This window comes from Chaetodon auriga, chromosome 2, assembly GCF_051107435.1.
Source record: "Chaetodon auriga isolate fChaAug3 chromosome 2, fChaAug3.hap1, whole genome shotgun sequence".
Lineage (NCBI taxonomy): Eukaryota > Metazoa > Chordata > Actinopteri > Chaetodontiformes > Chaetodontidae > Chaetodon > Chaetodon auriga.
Window position 1 is genome coordinate 23,278,275 of NC_135075.1, and position 19,314 is coordinate 23,297,588.

At 40.3% G+C, this 19,314-nt stretch overlaps 1 protein-coding gene across 1 annotated transcript in view; it reads left to right on the top strand.

The window, feature by feature from the left end:
* tafa3a (TAFA chemokine like family member 3a) overlaps positions 1–18,461 on the top strand; it is an 88,617-nt gene extending 70,156 nt beyond the window's left edge. The window contains exons 3-5 of the mRNA XM_076741713.1: positions 8,779–8,928; positions 9,757–9,881; positions 17,670–18,461. Of these exons, the coding sequence (XP_076597828.1) occupies positions 8,779–8,928; positions 9,757–9,881; positions 17,670–17,681 (287 nt within the window). The 3' untranslated portion in view covers positions 17,682–18,461. The remainder of the gene's footprint in view (positions 1–8,778; positions 8,929–9,756; positions 9,882–17,669) is intronic.
* Positions 18,462–19,314: the final 853 nt, after the last annotated feature.

Sequence of the window (19,314 nt, forward strand, 5' to 3'; positions counted from 1 at the left end):
CAGTATAAATCCTGGCTGCGATTCACTACATATTGATTCTTCTGTGTTTCGGAACACAGTCATTAAAAAAGAAATCATACTACACTTCATATTTTGCCCTTATCAGTGTTTTAGCTGCTCTTATGTCAGTGAATCAGCATCAAAGTGGCAGCTAACCATGAAATTACCTTATCTGAATATTGTCCCTGTCTGAGGTTATGTAACAGGTCATTGGTATTTACGACCTTGTGTCTCCTGCATAATGCATGCACTAAAGCCTTAAAGAAGTTTAAGTCATGTTTAAATTGGTTGTACAGATTCTGAATTTTCATGCTGCAGATGTATTTTTAATAGTACTGTAATAATTTGTAATGACTTTTAAGGTGCTCAGATTACTGATGATGAGTAAAACTAAAACAAGACTAAAAACGATCAGTCATAAATGTGAGAAAATAGACATTCATTCTGTTGCTCAGAGCTAGTTGAGAAAGTCAGTACCACTACCATATGTTAAATATGAAATGACAGCCAGCAGCTAGTTAGCTTAGCTTAGCATAAGGACTGGAAAACGGTGCTGGAACATGTAGCCTGGCTCCGGTCGAGCACCTTTAAAGTAATATGTTGCTTGTTTAGTCTGTTCAAAAAACTGCTTAATGTAGAAATGACAAGTTTTATGTTGGTTTATGTGCAGGACTATTTCCTGGGTGGGTGCAGTAGCGTCCTGGACTGGTAATGTCCGCTGGTTGCATGGCAATAAAGCTAAGAAACGGGTAAAATCACAGACTGGTTTTCACACTTTTTTTTCACAATTTTTGTAAAAATTTGACATGCAGACTGGCAGGATCGATCCAGACTCTACCTCTTAACTCTTGAACTGCTACCTGTTATCTTTGCATTGTTTTAAATTGAGTAGGTGTCAGAAAGGAATTTGCAAATTAGCACTTTTACATTATTATCACTTTTTATTTATGTTTTGCATAGTGCTCCAACTTTTGTGGAATCCAGGTTGTAATGTCACCTGTGAAGTGAGACAGCACATTTACTGTGGTTGGGGAAAAACTTTCCGAAGTGTTGATTGGGTTTCTCATGTTGCACCTGTTAAGGTGACAATTCCTCACGCCGTCTTAACTTTATCACTTCTCTAACTAATTGATTGGAATTTGCATTAAGTTCTCAATGTATGCCAGAAACTTTGACATGAAAAGTTTTGTAGAAGTAGCACTAAATGCTCCGCCATTTCCGATACAGTTGTTAGGTTATGGATGTCAGCTTTAATGAGCGCTCTCTGATAAGTAGTTGCTTTTTTAAGGTGGTTCTGTCTTGAAGTCTTGCAGTTTGCTGTGGTTATGTGGACATTTGGTCTCATACTGAGCTCTCAAACATATCCCTTTAAAACAAGAAAGAATTCTAGCTGTGTTATTAGATGATATGTCTAAGCTGTATTTTACCTTTTTTCAGAAATGTTGAAGAAATGAACGGCTTTGGGATGATGCTTGTCATAATTATGCTATTCCAGGAAATCACAAAGTACATACTGTAACTTCAAAGACTCTTTTTAGGACCTAATAATAGACTTGTAATAGACATCTGGTCATGATTGGATTTCTTTTTTTTTTTTTTTTTACAGAATGCCTCCTCAGTGTCATGTCGACGGATGAAACATCCTGCCCATTATATTTGGCACATGAGGCATTTCTGATTCTGGCTTGTTGCCATCAGTGAAGCCTCCCTGTCAGCATTAGAATGAATGCTGTGCCTCTCTTTTTCATGTATCCCCCTGTTGTGCTTCTATTACTGTGTCTTGTGCTTGGCTGGCCAGGTGAGGCTGATACAGCTAGTCATGCTGACAGTTGGAACAGTGTGTTGTTCTTGATGCCTCCCTACCTGCATGTTAGATCAATTGTTTGATTGCTGCAGAAGCTGAAAGCAACCTGTGGCTTCGTTCTAACCTGTGTGATTAGTTCTTTGATAAGGACAACAGGAGAGCACTTTACCCAGTGACTGGCAACAAGTTTTACTGCAGAAATGAATGTACAGCGCTGCCCCATAAGGTTCAGTCTGCAGTGGAATTTCCCATGGGCTTTCTGAGCTGAGACCTGATTTATTTTGAGTAATAAGACAAATTACATCCTACTTTTAATGTATATGTGGCCTATATAAGTGATTTTTTTGTAGAGGTCAACTTCAAAGCACTGTGCATAGGTTAGAAATATAGTGTCAGCTTGACCTTGGATCGATAGTCAGTAGTATACTTTTTAACTGTGGGAGTCTCACACTCCAAAGACTCCACCAGGTGACTTTTCGTTCCATCCTCCATGCAGCTGCGAATCCCACCGGGGACATTTCAGAAGCAGAGCGTTTTGCCCGCCTGATTTTATTAACTTCTTAGATTTTTGCTGATTTGATCATTTCTCCTTGATATTTTGCGTCTACCATGGGTAAGTAGACTTCTTCGTTAAATGGTATCTCTTTTTTTTGTTTTAATTTTGTTTATTGCTGACATACCATTGTTAGTCTGCACAGGGTGTTTTATTTTGAAAATGTACCGCACTCTCTACACCGTTGATGTGTGTCTGACATCATGTGTGGCTCAATCTTGGTGCTGATTGATGCGTCGTCAGTCAAAAATAGACCTGGTGCGTATTCTACATGGAACAGAGCATACATACGCTTCTGTGATGCTGAAACAGAGACGGAAAGTGCCTGGTGGAATTGCACACATTGAATAGAACGGCAGAGATCAGCTCCTGGATGGATGGAACACTGACTTCATGTACCCAGTGGAATCTAGGGGTTAACCAAGCAGACAAACAATATCTGCCAAAATCGCCAAATCTTTCACAAGTTGTACTCTGCAGAATATCATTATAGCAGAAATACCCTGAAATATCATGATATTATTTTAGGGCCATGTCGCCCACCCCTACTGGCAACTGTTAAATTAACCGGATCCCACAAGATGTGTCTTGTGGCTTGATTTTCCTGCTATCTAACTGTTTTAGAACATAAAACATGTACGAAACCAAAATGTCTACCTTATGTAAGAATGCAAATTTTAGCCATAAACACATTTTCTGAATAAAGTGGAGGGTAATGGTTCTCTCTCTCCTGCCTGCCTGTGTCATCGTGTTAGCTAACCCCTGCATGTTATCTTTGTAACAAGTCAAAGAGAGAGCAGCAGGCAATGTGATGGGTAAAATAAGAAAGCCGAAAGCAGAGTGCATCTGTCAACTCTTCTGTTTTTGTGCCGGAGGATTCACACATTGCAAAGTCTTATTTATAAGTGCCCCGTACCCTCATTAAAGTAACGACAGGTTTCTATTTTCTGCTGTAAGACGTTAACTAACAGCTGGTCAGGAACAGGTCATTTTTGTCTGCCTCTTTCATTTAACCATCAGTGAGAGTTTATGTTAAATTTGGTTTTAATATGAGAGCCACATATGTGTTTCAAACAGTAGGATCAAACAGATCTTCCCTAATTCTGACCTTAAAAAAGAAGACAGTTTTTTTTGACCACAAAAGACTTTAAACACAGTCATTGTGGCTCATTTGTTTCATTCGCTGGATTACATTTGCATGTGTTCATGTGCTATGCTGTTGTCACGTTTGCCCAGTTGATTCCTTCAAGTTTCACTTTTATTCAGAAACCCTAAACATGTAATACGTTATTAAGGTAACTCTGGCAACCGCTTGAATCCTTTATCGTGTTTCACAGCAGCTGTCACAACAAACCTGTCACTTGTTCAACCTCTGCAGAGGGTGGAGAAGGAAAAATAAGTGCACTGTATGGAAGCATCAGCCCTATTGTCAGAGAAGAATGTTGACATTGGACGATTCTGCAAAACTCTACATTATGTTTCATGACTATTTTTAACATTCAGTGTCAAGTTTCCGAAATTCTTTCTTTCTGTGTGACAGCTATGGTATATAAAGTACGTGGCAGATAAACTGTTGTTAAGGTGAATCTAAAGTTAAAGAGATGAAGCACTTGATTAAGGTTGCTGTATGACCGTGGCTGAGAATAAAAAGACAAACATTATTTGCAGGCATATAATGAGAATAAAGTTTGGTCTCCCACATAAAAACCTCACCCACACTCCCTGCCTCTCTGCATAAAAGGCATGGCGCTTCTTGCATTAGGCAGCGCTCATGAACATTAGCTGGTAGACACCACATTTAAACTGGCGACACCAACAAGGGAACCAGATACAAACAAACTACGCATAGCTCATTGTGAATTGTTTTAGCGATAATATTGAATATCATTTCGATTTAACTGCCAGCAATGTGGCAGTTTTTGCCAACAGTTTCTTGACGTGTTTGAAGATCTTTATCACTATCAGAATTGCCCAATATCTTTTCTGAGTCTCAACAATTTGACGTGAACATGGCATTAGTGCTGAGCATTGGCGCTAAGCATAAATCATGTGCCGCAAATTATCCAAGATAAAGATAATTCCTACAGGTGTCGGGCTGGATGGATGGATGTGATGTTGAAATATGAATCAGGGATGAGCTTACAAAGCTGATCATGCAAATTCATGCTGTTACAGGTGTTTCTATCAGCCAAATTTGCTGGTCTTTGTTCTGACAAGATGAGGGAATTTTACACCAAAAATAAACTAGCAGAAGTTTTGTGCATTTGTCATAAAATGTGAGGAATGTAATAGATTATACTGATGCTAATGGCCATAACACAAATGGAGAACTTGATATTTGTGCCCCCAAAATGTAAACAAATTATATAGCCTTTGTATTTTTAGCAATGTAAATGTGACAATATACAGATCGAGGTTTCATGTTTTATCACTTGGTCATAGTGGCAATCATTAATCCCAGGAGACAACATGACAACCTCTAAAGCAAATGTTTTACATCTGCCCTGCTATTAAATTGAAACTGATATAAATATCTCATGCTTGGGTGCACAGCAGATGTGCTAAGAGAAGGGTAGAACAAGGTGATTGTCGCTCTCATGTCCCTTCCAGCTCCGAGCAGATTCGGCTTGCATATTGGCATTTATCAATCAGGGATCAATGCATACGATTGTAGAGCAGAGTGCTTTGCTTCAGAGTGGTATTGATTGGCTGATGGGTTGGGCATCATGCCAGTTCTCATTAGCCGTCCCTGTCCTTTCACCTTTCTTTGTCTCTCATCTCTCCCTCTTGCTGACATGGGTGCTTGGTGATTCTAACTGATGACAGTCCTAAGTGCTTTATTAGAAATGTATTGATCACAGGTGTTGTGAGACATTTACACAGCTGCCTGCATAACGGAGCACATGGAGAAAACAGGCGTCCTCTCTCTCACGTGTATGTGTTACACTCCATGTCTCTCAGACTCAGTCGCTCCCTTTGATGCCCTATAAAGAGCGTGGTTTGTACTGTGAACAGGGTGACAGGGTGACCCTGGTGGTTAGACAGACCATTTTACAGCCAGAGAATCAGAGGTTCAATGATCCTCCCTCCTTTTGTCATTGTGTCCTTGAGCGAAACGTTGACCTCTTACCTGCCCTGAGCTGCAGCTCTCAAATGTATGCATTCATGTATGTCTGACTGAAAGGATGTGAGAAAAAAAGTGACAATATTATACACCCCTGGCTGTGTGAAACATCCCCAGAGGGTTCCCTGTAATAATAAAACAATTTAAAATAATTTAGAAAAATTGTTCATGCCAGTTCCATTTTAAAGCTTGAGCACATGCCTTTTACATATAAATAAGCATCCATTATATTCAAGCCCTTTTTCAAACGTGTTCACACAGTGCTGATGAGGCCAGTCAGCGTCTGGAAAATCTCTGTATTTCGCAGTACACCAGAGCAATGACCAGAGCTGAAGGGAGGAGCAGCAGCAGTAGTGAGGGAGTAGCAACAAGGAGCATGGCGGAGCCTACGGTGTCATAAGCCTGTTGACAGTGTTAGTGTAATCGCTCTCACTGCCAGAAGGTCAGGGACTGTTAGTTTTAATTTGGCCTTTTTCCAACCAAATGACCATCCAGAACCCTTTAGTAAGCAAAATCATGAAGTTATAACATGCGAGTTGAACCTAACAAATTCAAAATCAGAGCAAAAAAGAATCACCCTTTCCGCATTTTTTCCAGATGTGTCCTTAAAGAAGTAGTTTGACATTTTGGGAAATATGCTTACGATGTACTGAGCCTGGCTCTATCCACTCAGCAGCATCTCTAAATTTCACTAATTAACACGCTTAATGTCTTTTATTTAATTCATGTAAATTGGCATTTATGCTAAGCTAACTGTCTCCTGGCTGCTGCACATATGAGAGTGGTATCAGTATTCTTCATCTAACTCTGGACATAAAAAGCTAATAAGTGTATTTCCCTAAATGCCAAACTATTCGTGACTGTTCAGAATTAAGTGAGTTCATTTCTTAATTATCTTTTCCCACCTAAACAAGTCAAGGATGTCGTCTTTGTCTGCTTTTTTCTGCTTCAGTGCTGTGAAGTAATGTAATATTTCTTAATTTCATTAGTTCAGTTCTTTCCCTTGTTATTTAATGCACTTTATCTGCTCCATTGCCTCACAGACCTCATATTCAGTATATAGCAATAACAGTAGTCAGACAGTTCATGGTTGCTTCTTCTCATATGGATCGTTACCAGCTGGGTCTGACCACGGCGCCCTGCTCTCTGACCTCTCATCCTGTCCACACTGCATGGTGGTTTTGGGTCCAGCCTCAGAGTCGACGACCTTTACCAGCAGCTGCAGTTTTAATCAGCAGTTCTCTCCAACCGGGCAGCCCCAACCAGCCACCTCCTGCACCTTAATGAGTCGAGAGTCCCAGACCAGGCGCTGCAGCTTTCTTTCTTCCACAGCAGAGTGGGCGTACATTCAGCTGCATCCAATGAGCAGCATTGTGCAAGACTAGCAGACAAGGTTGAGAACATTTTAAAGCGTGACACCTGTCCCTTGACACTTCTTTTTTTTTGACAGCTAATTTAATTATATTGTCGGAGTAATAGAGAAATATTATCGTATTGTAGTGCAGTCTGTGTGACTTGTAAGGCTGCCCAGTTAAAATTAGAGAGCACTTTCGAGACACTCAAGTTATTCATTCCCCCTTATAATCAGGTAATTTACAATGATTGTCTTTGCTCATTGCACCTCATGTTATTGGCTATTGTCCATGCGCGTCTATCTCTTAAACAAAGTTTGAATATTCTATCCAAGCTATTCCAACTTTTGAAATTAACTTTGACCACGGGGGCGTACTGGTGGCTTAAAGATAATTACATCAAGGGCATGGAGCCTGACCCGTTTTTGCATCAGTAAGTTTCTGCTCGGTGAAAAGCACTCAATCGGCAATTGTTGTCTTGCCTTTTGTGGGAATGTGAATAGCACCTTATTGATTGGAACCAAAATGTTTTTAATGTTGTAGATGAGATTTTTGGATTGCTGGCTAATGGGAAGATGGAGGCACTCTGCAATCTATTTTCAAGTCAAGTTCCAAATTGAAAATCTTTACAGGCGTAATTAAGGCTTATCTGAAAGGAATGTCAAAACTTTTCAAATGCTTTTTTTTTTTTTTTCCACCCATCTAATCCTGATTGTCAGGTGTAAATACACAAACATGGTCAGAATGGTGATGAGTCTATGCAAAGAGTAATGAATTTAAAACAGAGAGCAATATTGTTGTTTGATCCAACCTAATGGCAGTGAAGACAGTGTCCTTGTAATGGATGCTGTAATGTTCTTTCAAGTAAATAAGCAGTTAGTGATGTTAATCAAGTCATTTTCTTGAAGTATGTGTTTTTGATGTCATGTAACTACATCAATAGCTCCCAGCGGTGAAATTCTCTTTTCGTCCTCTGGCAGGGGTAGAGGGTCAGTGGATTAAGTATGTTGCTCAAGGATATGTGGACATGTGGGGTGGCCACTGGGGTTCAAAGCCTGGCTCCTCCACCTGGGAGATGACCTGGATTCCAAGTAACCGTTGTGTTTGGATGTTTGAAACAAGACCGTGCTAAGAGATAACTCAAATGCTCTCAGCCAGACTTGCTGTCTCTCCTTGTGTCCAGTGTTTGTGCTAAGCTAAGCTAGCAGGCTTAGCTTTATATTTACTGTACAGACATGAGAGTGCAGGAAAGTGTGTTTTTCTAATCCTTTAAGGTCAAGATTTCGTCCAATATTTGCTCAAGACTTACGTATTAAGTTTGTATCAAGTGCTACAGCGGCTTGTCAACAAAAACCTCTAAAAGACCACAACCAATACTGTATTGATCCTGTTTATGTATCCAAAGCCTGATCAGCACTGTGCAATAACCCTCTATTGTTGTCCAAAAATGATTGAGGAAACATCAATAAGCCTCACGGTTGCATTAGCTCACATGTTCCTTCACTGTGTTGAACATATATTGGCACTTGGTTTGAATCAATCCATATACACGACACTGGTGCTGTAAATATCCAATAATGTGTATTAATCCGCAGATGAGATTTTTTTTTCTTTTCTTTTTTTTTTTTAAAAAATCTATGCCTTCAGTAGAAGCAAAGCTTTCAGCTGAGAGACACAGTGAAGTGAGAGAGAGTCCAGGCTGATGCTGATGCTGGTTTTGGTCTTTTCATGGGATTTGTTTGAAATGGAAAAACAAAGAATAAAAGGAGCCTCATCCAAAAGAGAAGAAATTAAAATTAACGCTTGTGTGTATCGAAGAAAAGATAACAACTTATACTTCTAAAGATCTGCTATTTGTTGCTTCACTGCTTTGGTGAGAAACATCCGAAAACGTGCAGAGAGCCGTCAGATGCAGTCTAACCATTGTGTATGTTTGTGCTTTCAGTTCATGTGAAAGCGGGAACCTGTGAGGTAATTGCTGCACACCGATGCTGCAACAAGAACAAGATCGAAGAGAGATCCCAGACTGTCAAATGCTCCTGCTTCCCTGGACAGGTGGCGGGAACAACAAGAGCGGCTCCATCTTGTGTAGACGGTACGCCAGGCTTCTCATTACAGTTTTGGTAATGATTTGAGACTGACTTCTGATTAGGGAAGAACTGCGCTACGGTGCAAAACTGTCACACCTGTCACTGTGCCTCTGGTGCTTATTTCACTGATTATTTGGGTATGAGAGGTTTATTGTATGAAAGACTGCAAAAAATAGAGTCGAGATTTTCATGATCCTGCTGTGTCCCGAAAGCTTTATAGTCTTCAAAATCAAATAGCAGGCCAGTTTATTCTTTCTCTGTAGTTGAGGTTACATCAGACCATGTGCTGAGCGACATGTTCTGTACAGAAGGCTAGGTCATTTAATATCATGTCAAAAGTGGCCTCAGTTACAGGTGAATCGATCCTTATCACCTCTTTTCACTGTAATAGCTCTGACATGGGCTTCCTCGACTTTGACAGTTCTCCTCTCACTTTGGAAACATCGGGGGAAGCTGTTTCTCCCCTGTGGGCCTCCTCAGAGCAACTCAAGACCTTGATGCGCCAACCTCTGCCGCACGCTTTATTACCCCTCCCACATACAAACACCCACCCTCCTCACAGTGCACGCACCTGCTCACAACACTCACCGGCTTGACATTGACCCACGCCCTGTAATTCAGATCTGAAAACACACCGGGGCAGGACTGACGAGTCTCCTCTGTCAGCCAGAGATCAAAAGACGCTCTCTTCAATCACTGTGATGAGCATAAGAATACAAAGGCACTTGTTGCTTCAGCCGGGGCCGATCCATGCTACACCTTCAAATAGCATGTTGTCAATTGCCTCCAGTAGCATTTTGTTTACTGTTTTCTTTCCTCCTTTTTCCTCGCAGCATCCATAGTTGCACAGAAGTGGTGGTGCCAGATGCATCCCTGCATGGATGGGGAAGAGTGTAAAGTGCTGCCAGATCTCAAAGGATGGAGCTGCAGTACAGGAAACAAAGTTAAGACAACCAAGGTGCGTTTAATTCACAAAACGTTTGTTGGCAGATAATAGATACTTTCAAATTGTCACACATAATAGATAAATATTAGAGCCAATGAAAAGGACTGTAAAATCACAGCCTTGGATAATAGTTGCAACAAAGTGTGACCTCAGAATAACAGAGGAGGGCTGAGTAAGTGTTTGAAAAAAGAAAGAAAGACGAGCTAAAGAGAGCACTGGAGAAGATTTCTTTTATCAACTTCAGATGAGAGCATAGCAGAGCAGGCAGAGTAGGAGGCAGCAGGAGAGGAAGATGTGACTCACAGGGGAGAGTCAGTGAAGTGTTTCTTGAAGCGATCAGCTTACAGCAGTAGAAAGAGGTGAGTTAAGTTCAGCTATCTATTTAGCTACACCTCGCATTGTGTTGTGCAAGTCTAACTAAAGTCAGTTTATTGTATTTTTGCTTAAGTTGGTAATTTGGTAGAGCCAGGTAGATCAGGCAGTCAATCCAAGAGCCCACCAGCTAATTGTGCACAGCTGTGGAGAGAGTGGGCAACGCTGCGGGATAGAGCAGGATGCTCTGGTGAACACCAAGACACAGCAGTATCTGTATATTTTTAAGGTATTTTTTACGTTGCTTTCACACCTAACCGATTTGGTTCGGTTTAAAAAATTTGTGTATTTGGCCATTTGGTTCAGTTCATTTCGTCTGATGCGAGAGCCTCCAAACCAACTCTGGTACGGACTAAACAACGGACTCTGGTGCAGCTCGGTGTGAAAGACAAACAACAGACAAACCATCAGCGTGATGTGAAAAGCTTAACTAAATCTATCAGCTGATGGGCTGTTCAAAAAGCAGTCTATAAAGCTAAAAAGATCAACGATCATGTCAATACAGAAAAGTCAATATATGTGAGACTGAGCTGTACGTTCCTTACGGCTGAACCAACTGGATGAAACGTAACAAACATGCGTCATTTTCAAAGGTAGCTACTCCTTGAGTTTGGTGAAAAAGGCTGATCATGATCGAATGGAAGTAAATCATTGAAAATAAATTAACAAATAAGGTGCAGTAACGTATTGCATTGCTCCAGAATTTGAAAACCCTCATGGGTACACGTAGCGCCGATGATGCAGGATGGCGGTCGCCATAACTGTCCAGTCAGTGAATTACCTGTCAGTTACAGCTGACAGTGTGAACTAACCAAGAGCCATAAATGTATAATTGTTGTCTTTTGTCCAGAGTAACTGAACCAAAACTAGAAACCAACATGCTGTTAATGTCTGAATATGGTCCATTATTGCTTCCTCGGAGAGTGAATGCAGACTTCAATTAATAGAGATTAGATCTTTAATTAGGAATCCCTCAAACACCATCAATGTTGAGTGTGGACTCAACAAGTTTTTTTGTATGACCTGAGACAAATCTATTCACGTCTCAGTAATTTATTGTACATTTAGCTGCTGTTAGTGTTCACATTCAAAAGTTCCTGTCAGTATTTTAATTTATGGCATTCATGGGGATTATTTTATCAAACTTGTGATTTGGACAAACTAAGGCAATTAAATTGTAATTTCACATATTTGATGGGAAATTGATTTGCGCTAAATATGCTGTAGTTGATGCCTGTTCTGTGATGGCAGCGCTCCTTCATTAATGATAATTAGATATTTCCAGGGTTTTCATCACAAGCTCAGATCTGAACTTGTGATTAGACAGAGCTTATCTGCAAAACAGACTATTTAGTGTCAAAATTATTCATGAATATACATGATGTGTCACATTGATAAATGCAACACAAGACATTTGTCTTGTTTCTGCATGGACCTACTGTATAATTTCATAAAAATCTGAATTATAGTGTTGAAAGAATGTGTCAGATTGATTCACTTGAATACTGATAATAAGTTAATGATATATATCATTAACATCAGACGAAGATCAGAAATAGACTGTCAGATGAGAACGAAAATATGTTTATGAATAGATGAAAGAAATGTAGAAATATATATACGTATTATCATGAGAGATTCTCGGTCGGTGGTTCATGTAAGAAATGAGGTATAGACTCACACAGCACAAATGGAAAAGCAATTATCACTTTTGAAATAAACAGTGTGATTTTCCATCAGGGAGTTCATTAGTACAACTTAGAAAACACAACCTCTGGGGGAAGTGAGCAGAAAGCCAGCTCACATGTGTGCATCCCATCCTCGTGGTTGCAGCAGTGAGGGGAAGAGAGAGCAGGCCTTGAGTCGGGTCCTGCCTTTGAAAAGTCAGAGCAGGCTTGCATATGACTTCAAAAGTGCGCGCGAGAAGCAAAACAAAGGCAAGCAAAGGCAGGAGAAAGACAAACAAACAACAAACAAAAGTCCCTCCAGGAGGCCAAATCGTCGAGTGGGATGTGCTGAGGCAGGGCAGGAGGGCTCAAGCTGTAGCGCTTTCAGAGATTAATAGAGGTTATCTGGACATGTGTTTTGGGTTTCAGGGTGTGGTAGACCTGAAGTGGATGGTAGGTAAGGAGGGGGGGGTGCAGCGGGTCCTTAGCCATCCATCACAGCCCAGTGTTTGACTCACCAAACGCCTGTAGTTGAGCTGCCTCTTCCATTATTCATGGCTACAGGAGGCCTGGACAAAGCAGAGCTTTTTATTTTAGCCGGGTTAATAATTCATGCCCTCTCACACAGCCACGGGAAAGCAGAAACAGAGGCACAGACAAGCAGGGGTCCAGGTGGCTAGTAGAACCCTTCAGAACCTTGACTCTTTTTTGATTTGGGAGTCAGCGGGGGTCGCCCCATGCTCATGGCCCCACTGCCTCCCACAGAGAGCCGGCAAGGGACGGCCTGTGTGTGCTGGAGGGCTCTGTGCCCAGGCTTCCTGGTCAGTTAGCATCATTTTGAGGAATAAGTAGAGGGCGCTGCTGAGGATGGAGCTCAGGTTCACAGGTATTTTACTGGTAAAGTGACACTGGTTCTTTCAAAATTACTTCAAAATCTAAACCTATGCTGGATAGTATCCCAAATAAAACTCAGGTGGTGGGAATTCTTGTGAGCTGAAGGAAGGAGGCTTCAGACGTCTTAAGCAGACGGGCCTGATGCATCGTGGAGAAGCTGAGCAGTGCGTGGCAGCACCACAGTAAATCCTGAACGTCCATTCTAACGAGGGTTATTGATACTCCTAATGTGACATGTTTCTGCTCTTTACTCCTCAAATCATTCCCTATTATGGATATTCTATACCTGTCTTCTACATGTGTGGTTCCTCTTTGGATACTCAAATCTAAACATTAGCTCCAACCGTACCGACGAATGTCGTGACTTTCACTCCACCAAACAACAACACTTTGACCTACTTCCTTATTAAAAATGTGAATACTTGAGCAATCCTCCTTGAATGGTCCTCCCTATGTGTGTACAGTTTGTCTATAAGACCTTGGTTACTATGGTAACTGAGCCAGGGAGTGCCTTCCTATTTATATTCTATGTCCTCTCTACCAATATTGTGTGAGACTGTCTGAGGTCTCTATACTGCCCAACGTTGAGTCACATACGTAACGATAACATACTTATTTTAATCCGTTATATTTTCCAAAACCTAACCGGAGAAATTTTGGTGCCTAAACCTTGGCAAACTGCAACCATCTCAGACCTGGCGATCGACCGATTCAGTCGTTTAGGCATGACACTTGCTGACTATTTAAATGACCTGGTATCTGAAGATTTTACGTACGATAACTGAGACCAAGTCCTTTCACTGTTTAGACCTAAAAACTCAAGGTGTGCTGCTATTCAAAGGCTGCTTGTGTCCCGGTGAAAACTCCAAACATGAAGGTTTATGGGAAGTAAGTTTAGTCAAACAGCAGTCTGCCCTCAAGTGCTAATTCTTGTCACTTAAATCTGCACTAATCAATATTTTTAGAATAAAAATGGGACAAATGGCTACATGTTTATGAAAAAGCTTATTGTGAAAAAAGTCACATGACTTTCTCTCAGCTGTGACGTAGCTCTCTGTGTCAGTCTCAAAGCTGGAAACCCCAGTTTTCTCTACCTGCTCAGCACTAAACAGTAAGGACACTGAGCATTTAGCAGCTAAAAATCTTTTAAAAAGAGGTTTTGTTTTTTTTTGTTTTTTTTTTTTTTACCAGGAGTTATTGGAAACAGCACACCTCAAATGAACAGCCAAAGCTTGGCTCAACCAGAAAGTTGGACAAGATCTGGCAACCTTTCCTGCTTAAATCTCCTCTTAAAACATACTTTTAGCAGAGAGATATCCTGATCCGACTTTATTATAAAGTCTATTGATTTGATCATTTTAATCACACTTAATAATGCTTTAAATCCAACCTGAGTCCAAGTCAAGTTACAATTTTTAGTAAATACCCTCTAAAAATGGACCCTCAGTTGCATTAAATGCCTCGTATACTCTATAGATTCTTCCTCTCTTGATGTCCGGTGATGATGCCGTTGTTGATAAGAAAATGATGGTGTCGTTTCACCTCACGATGAAGTCACGTCAATAAATCAGACGTCTGGACACCCTTCAGGCCTCCTCTTGGACATCTCCAGTGGTTCCCTCTTTCTCCGCATGTCCTGCAGCGGCTAGTTTTATAGTCCTGCTGATAATGTCAGGAATTATAACCCTGCCAGCTCCTGCTTTTCACTTCCTATCAATCAGAGGACAGAAGGCGAAAGTACCACAGAGCCTTTCCACTTGACAGGTGTTATGAGGCTTGTTCAGAACGGGTGGAGGGTTGGTGATGGATAGCTGTCTGGGGCAGATTTCTTTTCAGGACACAGTGAAAATATGCCTTAAATTGACTGAACCACAAGGCGTGCATTCTAGCCTTCATATTCTGTATAATGACTTGAGCTTGAAATGTAGTAACTGGACTGTACCATTGTGTGTTTTTGCCTCTTCCTTATGGGCCAATTTACCTTGAACTTGGGTCCTTTTTGAAGCCAAACAGGGCGGTGGGATTTCTATGAGAGCACTCCATTTAGAAAATAAATGATAACACAGTGATCTTGAATCCACAAAACAAAAATTACTCAGATAATTACAACAATCTCAATCGACTAGCACTCAAAACCAGCTTCGATCATCTAATTGATATATGGAAACACATCTTAAGGTATTAAGCTTCATTTACTTATGAAGAACTGTGTGAATAACAAGATTTTCAGAGTTAAAAGCCTGAAAGACGGTTTGAGACATGTAGTCGATGAGCAGCCTGAAAAGAGGAGCTAAATCATTCTATTGATGATTGATTTGTCTTTTATGGCCCATTAAGACATCGCCTGAGGCTGACACTGACCGTGCAATCTGCAAATTTAGAACAACACTGAAATCTGCAGTAATATGCTTCAGTGAAAGTCCGAAAGAATCAGAGCAGAGCATGCCGTTCAAAACAGAGCTCACGTGTTTTTTATTCTGTATCTTGATAATAATGAGTGTGGGACACGCACATGTGTGCTTTCCATCAAAGGTAGGGTCTTAGTTTGTTTATCAATGGCTGTTTGAACCTACAGCTGACCAGTCAAGTGTGGTCTTTCATCCCGAAGCAGCTTAAGCATCAAACCCTGTGGAGCTGCCTTCTGTTCTCCTGATTCCTCTTTGTGTGTTAACTCACCGATAACCCCCACAGTGACACCCACAACACCACAGCGTGCTAATTGCTTTGATAAGGTTTCGCTTTGCTTCACATTTTTGTTTCTGCTGCCATATACATTCTTTAGTTTTGTTTCACGCTGTTAATTTTGTCTGTCTAAACTTGTTTATCTCTTCCACTCACGAGGTGAAATTCCCTTTCAGAGATGCTCCTACAATTTAAAATGTGCCCCTCTTTGTGTATCTCATTATGCTGAGCTTAGAATATGTGTAAAATAGAAATTGTCAACATTTATCAATACTAAAAATCAATATTAAGCATAACTGTGCTTGTAAATGCATTTAGGGGTTGATTATTGTGCCAAGGCAGTATTCTTCTGCCAGTAGAAATATGCTGGAGTCCGTCGCTAAAAACGTTTGCCTCAGCCTAATGTAAAATTGTATATCTACAGCCTGTGCTGCAACAATAGCAACACCAAATCATTTCCGTGTGCTCTCTCACATCCATGATTCCTGAGGATTGTCACATGGAGGTGAAAATTAAATTGTGGCTCCCCACACAGCAAGCACTGTGTCTTCAGCTGCAGCTTTAAGCTGCATAAAAATCACACTTCCACAAAATATTAGAATTGTATTGCTTGGAAGACTGATTGTGTGTGCGGTAAACCACTGGTGAGACCCTGCAAACTGCTAATTGAATGACCGTAATGTGCAAATATTCAATCAGGACCACCTGTGTTTATTCCTCTAAACTGTGTGTGTTGGGGGGGCGGGGGTGTTTGTGTGTGTGCGTGTGTGCGTGTGTGTGTCACAGTGCCTGCTGCATCAGAGTGCAAGTCAAAAAGTTACTTGTGTTCTACTTTTAAAGGGCAAACCAACAAGGAACAACATTCACCTCCCAGAGTATTTTTAGAGCTATGCTTAAAGTGAGAGTAGTACAAACTGCATCTTTCAATCTTTTAGATTAATATTCATGAAAACATCTGAGAATACTTATGCCAGCAGTATGCCATCATGAATAATAATATTCCCCTGTTTGCATGGAAATCATTGAGCATGATGTACATTGCATTACATCTGACTTCTCGCGGCTCACTGTCTCCTCACTTTCTCTGTATAACACCACAGATGTTTGAATTATAAACATGCCAGCTGGGAATATGCACACCTTGCACCTGACACATTTTTGACAGGCAGGCTATTGCTTATTGTTTTAATGAGATAGCCACAGTTTGAAGTTGAAATTGAGCTGAAATGATTAGTCAATCAATCAGTTAGTCAGTAGAGAAAAACATGAATGAGACTACAGGGGAAGGGGTTGTTTGAGCTACATGCTAACGTCAGCAACATGCCAACATCTGATAATTAGCACTAAAATTCAGGGCATTACAACAACAGTAATCTATGCAATAGTTATTGAAATATTTCAGTCTGGACCAAAGTGACGGGAGATGGACCAGCTGACGTCGACATACCTAGAGCCATGGCTAAAATCATCAGCCACAATTTTAACAATTGATTAATTATTGAATCAACAGTCAATTAACTAAGAATTTATTTGCACAAAATTGCCAAAAATCCATTAAGTTCAGCTTGTAAAACGTGAATATTTTCAGATTTTCTTGGTCTTCTATGTTAGTAAATGGAATAACTTTGGATTTTAACTGTTGGGTTTATGAAAATAAGCAGTTTGAATGGATCAACTAAGGGTTTTTTTTCACTGTTTTAATGACATTTTATAGATCATACATCAGTTAATTGAGAAAATAATCTTGAGATTATTCAATAATAAAAATATTTTTTAGCTGCAGGCTTAATTTGAACAAAATGACCCCGACAGCGTATTCTTAGAAAAAAATTGACAGTACAGAGAAACAATATGCAGTATTAAATAGGCTTTTGTCCATGTTAACAAACACTTAATATTTGTTTGTATTTCTAAACTCATTTGGACGTTTTCTCTTTTTACACTGGATTTTTCTTTGTGGCTCACTTGTGATCGCTCAACTGTAATAGATACAGTAGGTTTAATTATTCCTCTCCTGTCACAGTGGTTTCTGTCACACTGCTTGTCAGATAGCACTGCTTTTGAGAGTGTTACTACTCCTATTTGTCATCGTTAATGACTCAAATCCCTTTTTATCCCCAGCACCCATTCATGTCACTGACACAATTTCCTTCTGATTCCTGACTTTTTTTTCATTCCTTTCTAGGTCACACGATAGTCGTCTGTTTTCCGGGATAACCTTGTTTGGGACCAGATCTTGTTTCTGTGCCCAACACCATAGGACATTTGGATATCATGTGTTTTGAGGATTGGTGGAAACCAGGGACCAACAAGGACAATAATCACGGACATTCCACTGAACGAATGGAAGAAAAGGACCAGGGAACATCATATAAGACTACATATCCCAAGAAATTCCTGACTTTAGATCCAGCATCAACAGTAGCTGTCTCTGAACTCTACTGCCCACCAAATCTCTCTTTGTATTATAGTTTTATTCCTATGGACTAGAAGACTCAACCATGAAGATATTTATTGACTTAAAGACTGTGGATTACACCGAGAAAAAAAAAAAAAAAAAAAAAAAAATCACCTCCTAAAACAAAACCATGTGATGTGAAACTTTTGTGTTATTTTCTTGCCACAGGACTCTTGATGCATATCTGTGTTGAAGATCTAGTGAGATCATAAGCATTTCCATTCCTTTTAGCCTTATGCAGCAGATATCTCCTCTGTTTCTTATTTGTTGATTTGAAACTATCGAGTGTTTGGCTTTCTTAAGTTGGTTAGGATGTCAAGTCTTCTTTTTAAAGACAAAAGATGATGCCACAACAACAAAACCCAGAAAAAAAATGTAATGATGTTTGACAACAAGTCACCAATGGTCAACACAGCTGAGTTCTGCCAAAATGTTTAATGGTATCTGTTGTTTTCAAAGCCTGGTGACTACCATTGATTACAAATGTCGATATTATCTCAATAAATCTAACTCAATGGATATCACTGTTCAGAAAAATCTGGGTTTTTACAGTCTGTGGTGATGCTTTTTGTATACAATACATCAAATAAGCAGGTCAAGCAAATAATTTGATAAAAAACAAGAGGAGGAGAGAGCGCACAGTTAATCAATGCTGCCTTCGTGATGGAACTGAATGTAAAATTCAGCAGATGCAAAATTAGGCCAAAAACACAAAGGAAAAAAATCTCACCACACTGTGTCTTTAAACCAACTTACTTCACAAAAAGCCATCTGAAATCTGGTCCAGGGAGAGACTGATAATTAGCTCTCACCCTAACACAACCCTAATCCTGTTTGATTCATTCCCCCAACTAGATGTTGTCACCATCCAAGCCTGCCTTCGTTGTGTTAAGTTAATGCTACCCATTGGTGCGAGTGAATTCCAGTAAGGCGTTGCCTGTTAGAAATCCCAAAAGGATTGTTAGTGCATGTCATTAAAAGGTTACAGAAAATAAACCTTTTGAGGGATACGGGGAGGGTATCGTGGAGCAGAAGGCTGATTAAAAAAATGGACAAAGACAGAAACCAATGAGCTGCAGAAAGGGATTATTTAGCTCTAGTGGCTTTGCAGGCTACCTGTGCAGTCCATAAGATGTCCATCCATTTTGACTCATATGTACTGTGGCTACTATCATTACTAATATCAACATGCAGCTCCATCCCCCGCTCTGTGGAAGCCAAACAGGTTAGAGGCAGGAGGCAGAAAATGGTCGGAGATGTATTTATATTTCGCCTGCATGTGGCATTTACACCGCTGAGACAGGAAACCATGTTTTATATAATACAGGGGCCCCTCCTCTGATATGATAATGAGAGACATCTCAGAAATGTC